General features: G+C 41.6%; 1 protein-coding gene across 1 annotated transcript in view; it reads left to right on the top strand.

Annotated features, from left to right (window-relative positions):
- The first annotated feature begins 413 nt into the window (after positions 1-413).
- The window catches only part of eprs1 (glutamyl-prolyl-tRNA synthetase 1), a 44,156-nt gene continuing 31,500 nt past the window's right edge, over positions 414-13,069 (top strand). Inside the window, exons 1-9 of the mRNA XM_080729330.1 lie at positions 414-564; positions 4,265-4,349; positions 4,835-4,934; positions 5,748-5,904; positions 7,052-7,188; positions 7,350-7,450; positions 8,473-8,599; positions 9,174-9,366; positions 12,433-12,604. Of these exons, the coding sequence (XP_080585456.1) occupies positions 522-564; positions 4,265-4,349; positions 4,835-4,934; positions 5,748-5,904; positions 7,052-7,188; positions 7,350-7,450; positions 8,473-8,599; positions 9,174-9,366; positions 12,433-12,604 (1,115 nt within the window). The 5' untranslated portion in view covers positions 414-521. The remainder of the gene's footprint in view (positions 565-4,264; positions 4,350-4,834; positions 4,935-5,747; positions 5,905-7,051; positions 7,189-7,349; positions 7,451-8,472; positions 8,600-9,173; positions 9,367-12,432; positions 12,605-13,069) is intronic.

The raw sequence follows: 13,069 nt of genomic DNA, 5'->3' as shown, positions 1-13,069 counted from the left end.
CCTTTCTTGCCCATCTTGCTTACCGAGTTTTGCTTTATCACAGTCACAGATAATGATAGTATAAATGTCTCATATTGACTGAAGAATTTATTAGAAGTTTTGCAATAGGAAAACATTATTCACAATTCACATGATGATGATGATGATGATGATGATGATGATGATGATGATGATGATAATAATAATACAGTACCTTTCAAAAAAAGCTTAAACACAATAAACAAAATAGATAAAGCATACATATATAATAAAATCATATTTTGCATAATTGATATGCTGTCTAGAAAAGATTTCTTCCATAGATCTCGGTGAGTCAGTGTGGTTCTTATGATTGGGACTCTCCACTAGGGGGCAGTGGAGTGCCATTACAAACTTCCACCTTTTCCCTTTTCGGGCGTGCACAGAGAGTTGCGTGTGCGCTGTGCTGTGTGGTCTCGTCTGGATCAGTCTCTCTCTCTCTACACTTTGTAGAGGTTGAAACGGTTGGAAAACACAACGTTTGGGACCGGGGACTGTTGAGCATGGACTTAAACCTCACCATTAACTCCAGCAACCCGCCCCTGGGTGAGTTACAATGGTTAATACATGAAGACATTTTGAAAGCACGTTTTGCACCCATGATGACAGCCAGCCGTGTGAGAGAGACGCTGCCAACTGTCACCGGCTAATGCTAACTAACGTTACACTGCATCCGGTGACCTATGGAATAACGTTACGGTCGCCTGAAAACCCGGTCTATGCAGAAAACGTGGTCGCTTTTGGGTCGCATATAGCATGTGTGAGATCTTGGTGACATGTTATCCAGTCATACAACGTTGCCAAATAGTGGATAGGCCTATTGCTTGTCTTTCATCAGCGTGAATCCTCAATTTAAATCTGACGCAATAACGACCAAACATTTCGATGGGAGTTTCTCAGTTTCATGCTAAAAAAAATGCAGTGACACTTTCTGCCTCAGAATTCGATAGGTCACAGAAATAAGTATAACGCCCTCAGACGTGTGTTGTTTGGAAGACTGCGAGCCTGTCGTCGTGGCATAGTTGGATAGTAATAAATAGCTCTAACTCACACTTTCTTAGTTTGTGGTTTAGATTCATTGGACAGATTCAGTTGGGTGCCTCGTAAAGGAGGCTCATTGGCGTGTCATTGTGACCTCAGAGTGACTGAGCAAACGTTTGTTCATCAGCTTGAAAATATGAATGGATAACAACAACATGGTAACACTAGTTAGTTTAGAAGGATGGGTCTGCAGATTAGATGACTTCTGATACCGAGGAAGACCGTTAATACTATTTGTTTATGACACGTGTGTGGACAGTATTAGTTATTAGTATGGCATTGCATCGTGCTCACTGAAGTGCAGAGTAAAGCTAGTTAATACTGACACTATGTACTACTGTACTGTAACTAAACAATGACTATTACAGTCAACTCACTGGAATTGGTCAAACAACGCCATCCTGTGTTGTTTCTGTGTTAAAGCAGATGATGCAAGCGTTCCCTAATGTTTGTCATAGGGGGTCCACCCTATGTTCCCCAGGTTCTATGTTCCCCACAGGTTAACCGGTGTCAGACCGCCATTCCGAAACACCGCCATTCCGAAACAGGGTTAGGGTTAGGGTTAGGGGTAGGGTTGGTTAGGGTAAGGGTTAGGGGTTAGAAGTCAATGTTCGGAATGGCGGTGTTTCGGAATGGCGGGGTTACTGAGGTTTTGGGTTAGGGGTAGGTTTAGGTGGTAAGAAAGTGGGGAACATAGAACCTGGGGAACATACTGTAGGTACGGTCCCGTCTCACTCTCAGCTTTCCTGCTGTCTGACTTTCCTACACTGTCTCCATTTCAGCTTTCCTAAATTCCTACTGTCTTGTCTCTTCTACACTGTCTCCATTGCATCCAGCTTTCCTGTTGTCTCTCCTTCACGTTCTCTATCTCAACATTTTCTATTCTCTCAAACCTTTATTGATTTCAGAGGGAAATTCAGGTAACAGCTGCAACATCAAGATTAAGTAAAATTCAAAAGACAAATGGATATACGGTAGTTAAGCTTCGATTAGATGTTTGTGCCGTGACTGCGACTGACAGGAAATGGGGGGAGAGACGGGGAGTGACATGCGGCAAAGGTCGTCCGGATCGGGAATCGAACCGGTGACGCCGCCAGGCATCCATGCCTATGTGGCAATGCCTAAGTGGTATGCGCCCGGACCAGTAGGCCAGCGGGCGCCCCATGACTGCGACTCTCTGTTGTGTGTTTATTCCACTTGTCTGTATCTCTCCTCTGTCTCTCCTCGCATCTCCCTATTGTCCTACCTTAGAAAGTGATGCACTTAATACAGGTATAAAAATGGGTCTCTAAATAAATATATGCAAACATGATTGACATAACGTGAGGTTGATTTCTTTATTTACTGAGACCAGTGTGTAATATTCCAATTCTGTATTCATTCATGGAGGTAGCATACCAAGTTACTGTCAAAATGTTCTAAATGTACAATAGTTGACATTTAGTTTATATAGCATACATGACAAAACAAAAACACTTCATATGTAAAGTTTAAACATCTTATTGGTCGATTCTACATAGCATATGGATGAGACAACGTCACATGAGTCCAAGTAGTAAGGTCAACCATGAGGTGCAGTGGATATTCAAAGGGTCAGATAATATATAGGTGGCGTGGTTCTTCAGGGATCCTTATCTGACCTGACCTGCAGCAAGACACTAATCGGATCCATAAGCAGATTGTCCATAAACAACTTTAACCTTGACGTTATAGCATACAGAGGGCCATTTTTCCACTAGAAGGAAGAAATGGTATTTGTTTATGGCAAGATATGAATATGAATGTTAGTCAGACCCACCTGTCCATTGAGTGGTTGTTCATCTATGATTTCAACACAAATGTGTTGTTAACATATGTATATAAGGGTAAAACGTTATAGTATGCATTGCATCATATAAACAACATCGTGTTTTGGTCTAATTATTTATTCTTTTCACTCTTTCGGCCCAAACAGTTTTGTTTTGGCCAATTAATTATATTATGGCCTGACGTGTGTCCAATCTATATTCATAAGTATCTGTATGAACATGCAACACATGTAACATTGCAAAAAGCAACAATATGGACACCATGAATTTTCATTCACTTGCCCTGTATGAACAGGTAAAGCCAGCTGAATCTCAAACATCGCTTCATTGAAATGCATTGTTGACATTTGGAATTTTTGCCAACCCCCAAATAGCCAAAGGATAATCGGCAGCATCACAATGATAAGAATTGAGAATGCAAATAGTAATACGTTGTTTCAAGTTCAGCCCAATTATGAACTGTCACACCCCTAGTGTAAACCACTCATAGGTAACCCTTAAAGCATGTTCTCCTATAAGACAGCTTTTCTACCAGACAAGTTAGGCAGGTTTTGTCAGGAATATGAACCCACAGCTATCTTGGCTGTGGATGCTGTTCTATCTCTCAAGAACATGCAAACTTTTTGATGATTAATGGAAAAATAGATTTTGATAGTTGACTCAGATATTTGGAGCTTTTTTTCATGGCTGAGGCTAAATAGTTCACGCTCACATCCACATAGTCACAACAATCTATCACAATAATGAAATTGAGAGAGAAAGACACATTGGGTTGTTGTTCTGTCTGGGTGAGGTAAATAAAAAGGACATTTATTGAGTGCAGGCTGTTTTCTCAGTTTCCTGATATTGTTGGTTGGGCTGTCACGATTATGACATTTTACACGACACTAATCATGTCACTCAAATAATTGCGCATGGCAGATATGACACATAACCATATACAAAGAAACAACTGTAATATTTGACAACTTTATACTTAAAAAAGAAATTGATAGTGGAAATAGCCGTTCTACAAGCTCACAATGCATCGCATCGCTGTCACTATTATGACAAAATAATTGCGATTATGTAAAATAATTGCGATTAGACGACTATGTAATAATTGTAACAGGCTTAATTGTTGGCCCGTGCACCTTGAGACTTTTGTTTAATCTGGAATGTTGCGGAGCACTTAATTGGCATTGCCCAAGAGAAATGACGATACACACACACACACACACACACACACACACACACACACACACACACACACACACACACACACACACACACACACACACACACACAGAGACGGGTTTCTATAATTGACCCTGGCCCCTGGAAAGGAATGTTGTTGCATGTACTGACAGGTGGGGTTGTTGGTTAGCTAACACTGTCATTCCCATCCTCTCCTCCAGGGGCACTGCTGGCTGCAGAGCATGTGAAGGGGAGTGTGAAGCTCTCTGTGGAGGAGGGCAAAGACACCAGGCTCCGCATCTCAGAGTGAGTAGGCTGCTGCAATGATGACTCCTTTACTACACATCGCAAACAGCTGAAGAAATAAAAATGGACCGTGGACATTAATAACCTCCAAAATCTTTTCTTCTGAACTTATTTTACATTCACTAGTTCACTTTAATACGTGGTCATAATGTATCATTCCATTTACAGTATCCGTGTGATTTTGGAAATATTTTGTCTGGTAAATTAAAATGAATAAATATACATACTGTATATCTTGTCTTGAAACTACACTTCCAGGGACCCTACAGTAAATGTAACTAACTACTGTAGTGGAGTGCCTGTTCGGGGCAGAGGCTACATTGAACCTCTGGTCCTATGAGCAATGGTCTCATTCAGACCTGGGACAATAGAAGGAACAGAGCTCAATTTCAATGACATAGCAGCAGCTCATAGAAAAATGTAATTTGCTTTTCTGAACAATGTTTGAGTTGTACACTGGATGTGTACGTACCACCTTCTTGCAGTGCCCTGCAGTTCACTGACGTTAACTCCATCGCACGCTACCTGGCTCGCGTGGCCCCCGCCCTGGGCCTCTACGGATCCAACATGATGGAACAGACTGAGGTAAAGTGACTTAAGAACACCACACCTATGATGCTTTGCATACAGTGGTAATTAATGGTCAAATTCAAGCTAAACTTAGAAAGGTGTGGTTGAACTGACTCGAGAGGAGGAATCAACTGTGAACTGAATTCCGTCTTACCATTTATATTATATATTGTGACAACAGTGGATTGTGACAACAGTGGATGAAGCATGAACAAAAGCTTCACTTTTACGTTTGTGCAAAAGTTTACCAAAAGCAGGTTCGGGGAGCCCGCTGGCCTACCGGTCCAGGCGCATACCACATAGGCTCTGTGTAGCCTGAACAGCGCGTGTCGCTGGTTCGATTCCTGATCTCGACCAACTTTGCTCTGTGTCTTTCTCCCCATTTCCTGTCAGTCTACTGTCCTATCAATAAAGGCAAAAAAGGCACAAAAAAACATATCTTACAAAAAACAGGTTCATTTTGCTGGCAAAAAGTTCCCAGACAGAGAACAATAGTGTGTTGCCTATAGCAACCCCCCTAATTACAGTTTACAGTTACAGTTTAGGCATTTAGCAGACGCTTTTAATCCAAAGCGACTTACAATAAGCAAATAAACATCACAATAATAAACAAGATTAAGTGTCAGTACATCAACAGCAATATAACAAATGTGAATGAATATATATCTAGAAAAAAAAAACTATATAATCCGTAAAAAAAAAAGGTTTCTAAAAACCTAAAAACAAATGCTAACTAGCTTCATGTATGGTCATTGATTTTTCCAGTAGTGCTAAGGGTTTAATTAACCTGTAAAAATGTAAAAGTCTGCCAATGATTTGCTCCTCCAGGTGGACCACTGGCTGGAGTTCAGCGCCCGGCGTCTCTGCGGTCAGACAGGGCTGACAGGAGCCCTGGGGGACCTGGACAAGACCCTGTCCCTCAGAACCTTCCTGGTGGGGAATATTGTCACTCTGGCTGACCTCTGTGTCTGGGCAGCTCTCAAAGGTTGGTCACTCAAGAGATATTCATTTTTGAAGCCGTTACAAATATTTATTTTATACTTATACCAAGGGCAGAGAGAGAGAGAGGTGAACCTGGGTCCTTGTGTTGGCCTCGCTTAGCCAGACTATATCCAGGGGTTAAAGTTCTCAGTCCTGGGGACTGATTTCAGTCTTGAGTATTCCATAGGGGCCGTTTCTGAGATCAGTGCAGATCTCCAAAAAATATATATAAATAAGGGGGAGGTGTAGCGATGGCTGCGGTGAATGACAGTCGTCAAAACGCTTGTTAAGTGATCTCCAAACTAAAAAGCAGTTATAATTTCAAGATATGAGTATTTGAATTGACCAGACTAGCAATAGAATATAACAGAACTTGAGAAGATACTTCTATAAAAGGAAGCATGGATTGGCACACACACATTCAGTGAAGGCAGTTCAGAACTTCAGGGAGACACCCCAAGTATTGGTGCGCCATGTTTCTAAAATCACATATTGGGACATGGTCTGAAAATACATTTCAGTCTTGGGATTTGTTTTGGCTTTAACCCGTGTATATCACCGTGTGGATATGAGTCTGGTACTTTTATATGAACACAATTGGTTAGACCAGACCAATAATACCCTGTGTACAATACCCTCATTGGTCAATCAACTCTTCGGGGTGAGGAAGTGGATTCAGGGCCAGATTATTAATTTCTTGACTTTTACCAAAAAAAAAATTTAACACGAAATCAGAACCGTAGTCTTGTTATGGTGATCAAAGGTATTTCAACGTATTCTTGTGGATTGTTCTCTATCTGACCATTATCATATTATGTCATTATTGCGTTTATCTTGCTTGTGGACATTGTTGTAGTGTACGTTCATGTAGGGCTGGGTAATTATATAGAGTTCACCATTGTGAAAATAATTAATGTATTATTTGGAATATTATCCCATGCACATGATGTGCATGATCTTCCTATTACACACGTGAATCCAATGTGAATCAGCTCTTTTTAATAACACATCACACACACTGCCACCACGACACACTGACCACCGATCTTGCACCAGAAAGTTGAATGTGTTTATCTATCACCTTTCCTTCACCAGAGCTTTACTTGTTTAAATGACAATGGGATCACCTGATTTAAATGTCTTTCATACAGGTCACGTGGAGTGGCCCGGCCAGGATGGATCCTTCCTCCATGTCCAGCGATGGTTCAACTTCTTGGGCTCTCAGATGCCATTCACTGCTGTGGGCAGCAAGTGGGCCAAGGGCAAAGCTCCCCCACGAAAGTCCAACGTAAGCCTCACGTGATATTGATGTTTGTAGCCCTAGATTCTGTCTCATATCCACGTAGAATGGCTGACCTATTTATGCATTTATTTGTGCTACATTTTATTGCTTTTTAATCTAGTGTGTTTCATCGTAATTTTAATTTGTTTGTGTGATGTTTGTGACAGTCAGAGGAGAGGGAGAAAAAACAGGACGTGGGCAAATTTGTGGAGCTGCCAGGAGCTGAGATGGGCAAAGTGGTGGTCCGCTTTCCTCCAGAGGCCAGCGGGTAAAACACAGATTATCTTATTAGTGAAATGATTGCGTTAATACTTGTGTGAAGTGAGTGCCAAAGTATTGTAATGAGGCTGTGAGTGTGCAGGTGTTGTTATGTCACACAAGTCACAGGAACACCGGTTCTTTATTCCGTTACAATTCTTGAAAAGTAACTGTTTTTGAACATACAAGGTTTTTGCCTGGCAGACCTAGCCAAGCTAAACTGCTATAAGCTATAAGCTGCGTTACATTTATCCTGACTAACTGATCTTGCTCCTATATTCCCATTAACACGCTGTAGTGTACATGTAGTTACTGTCTGAATGGATGTGGATAGTGAATCCTGTATATAATTTGAATTAATTAGCGCCCGTCAGTTTGTCGGTCTACAAAATGTTGTTATTGTGACCACTGAGGTTTGGCACTTTCTGACCTGTCACAGTTCTAGTTCAATGTGTTCTCCCAGCACCGGATACTTTATTAACCCATTAACCCAACCCAAGACCTGGAATTATTTTATACTTTAGCTATAGAAAAATAGCAGATATTCAAGCTTGAGCTTGTAGATCTGCTATTTTTGAAAGAAAAATGAGAATGTTGGCAAATCTTTGAATATATATATTTCTTTCAAAGTCAACTTTTATAACTCAAATCTCTGCTTCTGGGGGTCCCTGGAACAACATATTTTGAGATGGGGGTCCGCGGCCAAATACCTATAATTTTGGGAGTCCTTGACATGAAAAAGTTTCATAAATATGAGTTTCTCAAAAACCTTTTAGAAGACATTTATAGAATTGAGTCAATAATATTCAAAGACTTGCACAAATGTTCGCGATTTTTCAAAAATAGAAGATCTCAGTGCCGCGCTGTGAGCTTGTATAGCTGCAATTTTTCAATAGTTAAAGCATAAAATAATGGTTAAAGCGGTTCAAGTTTAACGCGTCACAGAACACAGATGCGTCTTCATGGTTTTAATGATTTAGAATCACAATCACTTACAAACTCTTTACCTTCTCTCTCTTTTCTTGTGCCCAGGTACCTGCACATTGGCCACGCCAAAGCTGCCCTGCTCAACCAGCACTACCAGGTGACCTTCAAAGGCAGGCTCATCATGCGCTTCGATGACACCAATCCTGAGAAGGAGAAGGAGGACTTTGAGAAGGTGAGGCGTTCCAGACACTGGTCTTGTGAAAAGAGGTTGTGGCAGTGACTATTCACGGTGCGCCATATTCGGTTCAATAAGCACTTGTGAATACACCATTTTTCATTTAGCACATTTTGCGTTATGACTTTACACACATTTCTTAATGAACTGCCTCAATGTCACTGGGGAAAACGTAACTCATCATTCTGAAGGACTAGCAGTGCAGAATAACCTCTGTTCATGTGATCGCCATGACTTTACTGGCTGTTTTTAATGCAACATTATCACCACCATGGTCATCATAGTCCTTGTATTGCAAAGTAATGCAGCACAAATGTTAGCTTGGTTGGCAACGCTTGCTGTATACTACACAAAGCTACAAAAAGCCTCCACTACACAAAGCTTCCACACATCTACCAAAAAGAATTGTTAACAGATCGTTTGACTGTGAGTCAGTGAGCTTATAATTGGCTTACTCAGAACCAGTTCCACAATGGATCCTGCCATCAAACCCCAACTCTACAATTGTCCTCATGTCTTCTCTCTCGGTCTCTCCCCGTGCTGTCTGTCTCTATCTATCCACTGTTCTCAGGTGATCCTGGAGGACGTGTCCATGCTGCAGATCCATCCAGACCAGTTCACCTACACCAGTGACCACTTCCCCACCATCCAGCGTCTGGCCGAGCAGCTGCTGACTGAGGGCAAAGCCTACATCGACGACACGCCGCCAGAGCAGATGAAGCTGGAGAGAGAGCAGCGCGTCGAGTCCAACAACCGCAGCAACTGTATGTTAACCCGTTAAAACCAGGGAAAGCATCTTGTCATTTTATACTTTCAAAAATAGCAGATATACTTGACGTGCTATGAGCTTTTATACCTGTTATTTATTTACATCTATTTTTTTTAAACTGAGCAAATCTTTGAATATAATCTATATATTTAAAGCAAAACATATTTTAATCAAATCTTTGCTTCTTGGGGTCCCTAGAACAACATATTTTGTGATGGGGGTAATTTTGGAAGCGAAACTCACACATTTCAGGCAGTAATTAGTGATGGATGGACGGACGGAGGAATCTCTCTCTTTCTCTCTCTCTTTCAAAAAAATATAGGCTAAGTATAAAGCCCTTCTTCTTGATTCATTTAACAATAATAGCGCAAGAACCCGTGGCCAAATAAAAACATAATAAGCGTCACTGTTTCCACATCAAATAATCACTCTCTGTCTCTCCCTTTCTTTCTTTACAAGCGCAACGGGTCCATAATGATATCAGGTTGGAATGTGAAGCTAAATGAATAAATAACCTAAATAAAACAATAAAATAATGTATAATCCCAAATGCTGAATCTAGCATATATGCGTGTGAGCCATAACTTTATATGCGGTGGCGCATGCTTAAAAAGAACATAATGTAACAGGATGCTAGCTTGCAGATCTGTTCTTTTTAACCACAGGATTCATTTAGCTCTGAAACATAACAGTTGTGCATCGGACAGTGTTGTAAGCGTTTAAATCCGTTATTTTTGCGCACTGTACGGTCCGCACCCGATGACATGGACATACTGCCGTCCCAACAACAATGTGAAGAGTTTGACTCGTGCACGCCTGTCCTCGGGAACAGCGAGAGAGCGAAAAAAGAGAAAATCATAATGCCTCGGAAGAAAAGCCAAGTTTGACATTTCTGTGTTGTTGTGGACCTGGTAGTGTCAATGGAAGTTGTGCGCACAGCGTGCCTCCTTCTCCTCCCGTGTTAATCAAAAGATGGTGACCTTATAGCTGTGAGGTTCACCCTGGCACTTGACGTGTGGGAGACCGAGACGCGTTAAAGGAGACAACAATTGTGCCGCATTAGCTGACATCTTTACACTTGAAACTTTCTTTCTGCCAGTCCATGGAGTTAAACTTTTATTTGTGACGGTATTTGTGTCAAAACAAACTGATCACCTTGTTCGGAGAGCGACCCCTGGAGTCACCGCACACAATGGGTCACCAGTTTCCATGTAGACTACAAGACACCGCAGCTCCGGCTCACAGGGAAAAGAGTCTATGATCAAATTAATGTGTAGCCTACTGCAGCTCATGAAGAAATATCAACGGTCGGGTCATATCAATCAACAGTGATTCCCGTAAGAAATACATGCTTTTAGAACTTATTAATCCAGCTTCACAACTGCAAAACGCAAAGATTGATGAGTGTAATGTCTTGTAGTAGAAGTTACAATATACCGTAGCCTCACGAGTAGTGGTTTATTATATTTTCCATATTGTTCTTCAATAAATAACACACAATGCAGAATGCTTTGTAGAGGCCGCAGAGAACCGGAATATGGTCGGAATATGGTCCGTTTGGAAGGGGACCGAGTCCTGCATTTTCAAGAGGACCATGGTCCCTTTGTTTGGTCCGGACCATGGTCCGCATGCACGTTCACACCAGCCGGACCAAAGGAGAAACACCAGGTGTGAACACGCCCTTATTCAAGCTAAATGAGCTTGACCAGGGCCCCAATGCAGATATATGCTTAATCGTTTACAGGTGCAAGTGCAGGAAAAAAGTCTAGAAAAGTATAAATTGCGATTTATTTATATTTTCTCACCACACTAACATTGCCATACACCAGTGCTACTCAACCCGCGGCCCGCGGGCCGCATGCGGCCCTTTCCGCATGTCTGTGCGGCCCGTCATGATCATGCCAATAAAAATAAGATTTTTCTAAGCCTGTCAAAGTTAACGCGTAACGCAAAACGCGGTGATGTTTGAGCCTCCGTGCACTCCGTAGGTAGGGATAAGAGTCAGGAAGCGAATGTAGTCAATGCATAGAGCACAGCAGTGCGGAGATGCAGGCGGCTACACTAGAGCTATATAGTACAACGAGACAGACAAATCTGCGGAGATTTTGCAGCAGACAACCACAGTCGGGCTCACTGGAGTGGAGACGCATGACGGTCGTGCGATATATGAACGGTCGCGATCGTCATGTTTCAGGCTAATGAAGACGTAACCCTTGTCTGTGCTTGTCTCTGCCTCCGCTGCTTGTCTCTGCCTCCGCGACTCCGCCAGTCAGGACAGACAGTGCAAGCATGAACAGATCGCGCAGCAGCCAAGGAACTATGCTTATTACCACAAATCTCCTCCAGCGAGCTGCTGTGTTTTACAAAGCTCAAAGCATCAAACTGTTTTACAAGTACAGTGCATCTGAGGCTGAGTTGAACTGTACTTGAGTTATTTTTCCATACAATAACTCTTCACCAAAAATAGCCGATCTACAAGCTCACAATGCATCTTGTGGTGAGCTTGTAGATCGGCTATTTTTGGTAAATGTCCCCCAAGAATAGGTATGCTGCGGTTTGAGTGATTGAATAATAAGTATAAACGTTTATTTATTTAAAATTGTCCTATTAATGAAAAGGAGTGTTAGTGGCATGACTCATGAGAAAAAATACCTTTACATTGCCAAAGTTCACTAGCCTTGCATACCCAGACACGGGGGGTTACAAAAAGATTGAACCAGATCTGTTCAATTTCACTTAACATTTTGTGAATAAAGCCTAATTTGATAAAAATTTCAAATGTCATCAATTTCATCATTCCATCCATGACAATCTTTTGGTTCAATGAGGTTTGGCCTGGCTTATATAAATGGAAATGTGTCTGTTTTCTGTGCGTTTCCTTAATTATTAGACTTGTCATGAAGTGTGTTACAAAATCAATGTAAACGTCCAAAATAGGACCGTCATTTTTAGCTTGCGGCCCTTTGGACTTTTGGTATTTTGCTGAGTGGCCCCTGAGCCATCTCAAGTTGAGTAGCCCTGCCATACACTATCCTTTCTCTCTCTCCCTCTCTCCCCCTAGCGGTGGAGCAGAACTTTAAGATGTGGGAGGAGATGAAGGCAGGTACAGAGCGTGGTCAGACCTGCTGTATGAGAGCCAAGATCGACATGTCCTCCAACAACGGCTGCATGAGAGACCCTACGCTCTACCGCTGCAAGAACGCTCCCCATCCACGCACAGGCAGCACTTACAAGTACTTCCACCTCTAATGATTCATTTAAGCAGTTACAGCTGTGCAAGTCAGCGTAAAAATAAGACCGTCTAGTAACAAGACGGCCTCATCCAATTTTTGACTATTGATAATCGGGTACTGTACGCCTTCTGATTGAGAGCAAAGTTGCCAAAAAGCCTGATTCTCAGCATGATCAAACAAGTAACCCGTACACAGTAGAGGTTTAACAATATAGTAGCCTCGGAAACCCAGACTTTTATTTTGGCGATAGGAAGAAAAATAACGATATAGTAACTGCATCGAAGAATCGATTTTAATTTTCAACAATCTACTATATCGTTATGCAAACAGCAGAATCGTTTGATTTTGTATCGTATCGAATTGTTTTGCAATGCAAATAATCGTATCGAATCGTTTTGCAATGCAAATAATCGATTTAAAGTACTTTTGCATTGTATTTAGCATTTTTAAGAAGAAAACATTTAA

This window comes from Nannobrachium achirus, assembly GCF_963921795.1.
Source record: "Nannobrachium achirus genome assembly, chromosome: 7".
Taxonomy (NCBI): Eukaryota; Metazoa; Chordata; class Actinopteri; order Myctophiformes; family Myctophidae; genus Nannobrachium; species Nannobrachium achirus.
This window is presented reverse-complemented; position numbering and strand designations above follow the sequence as displayed.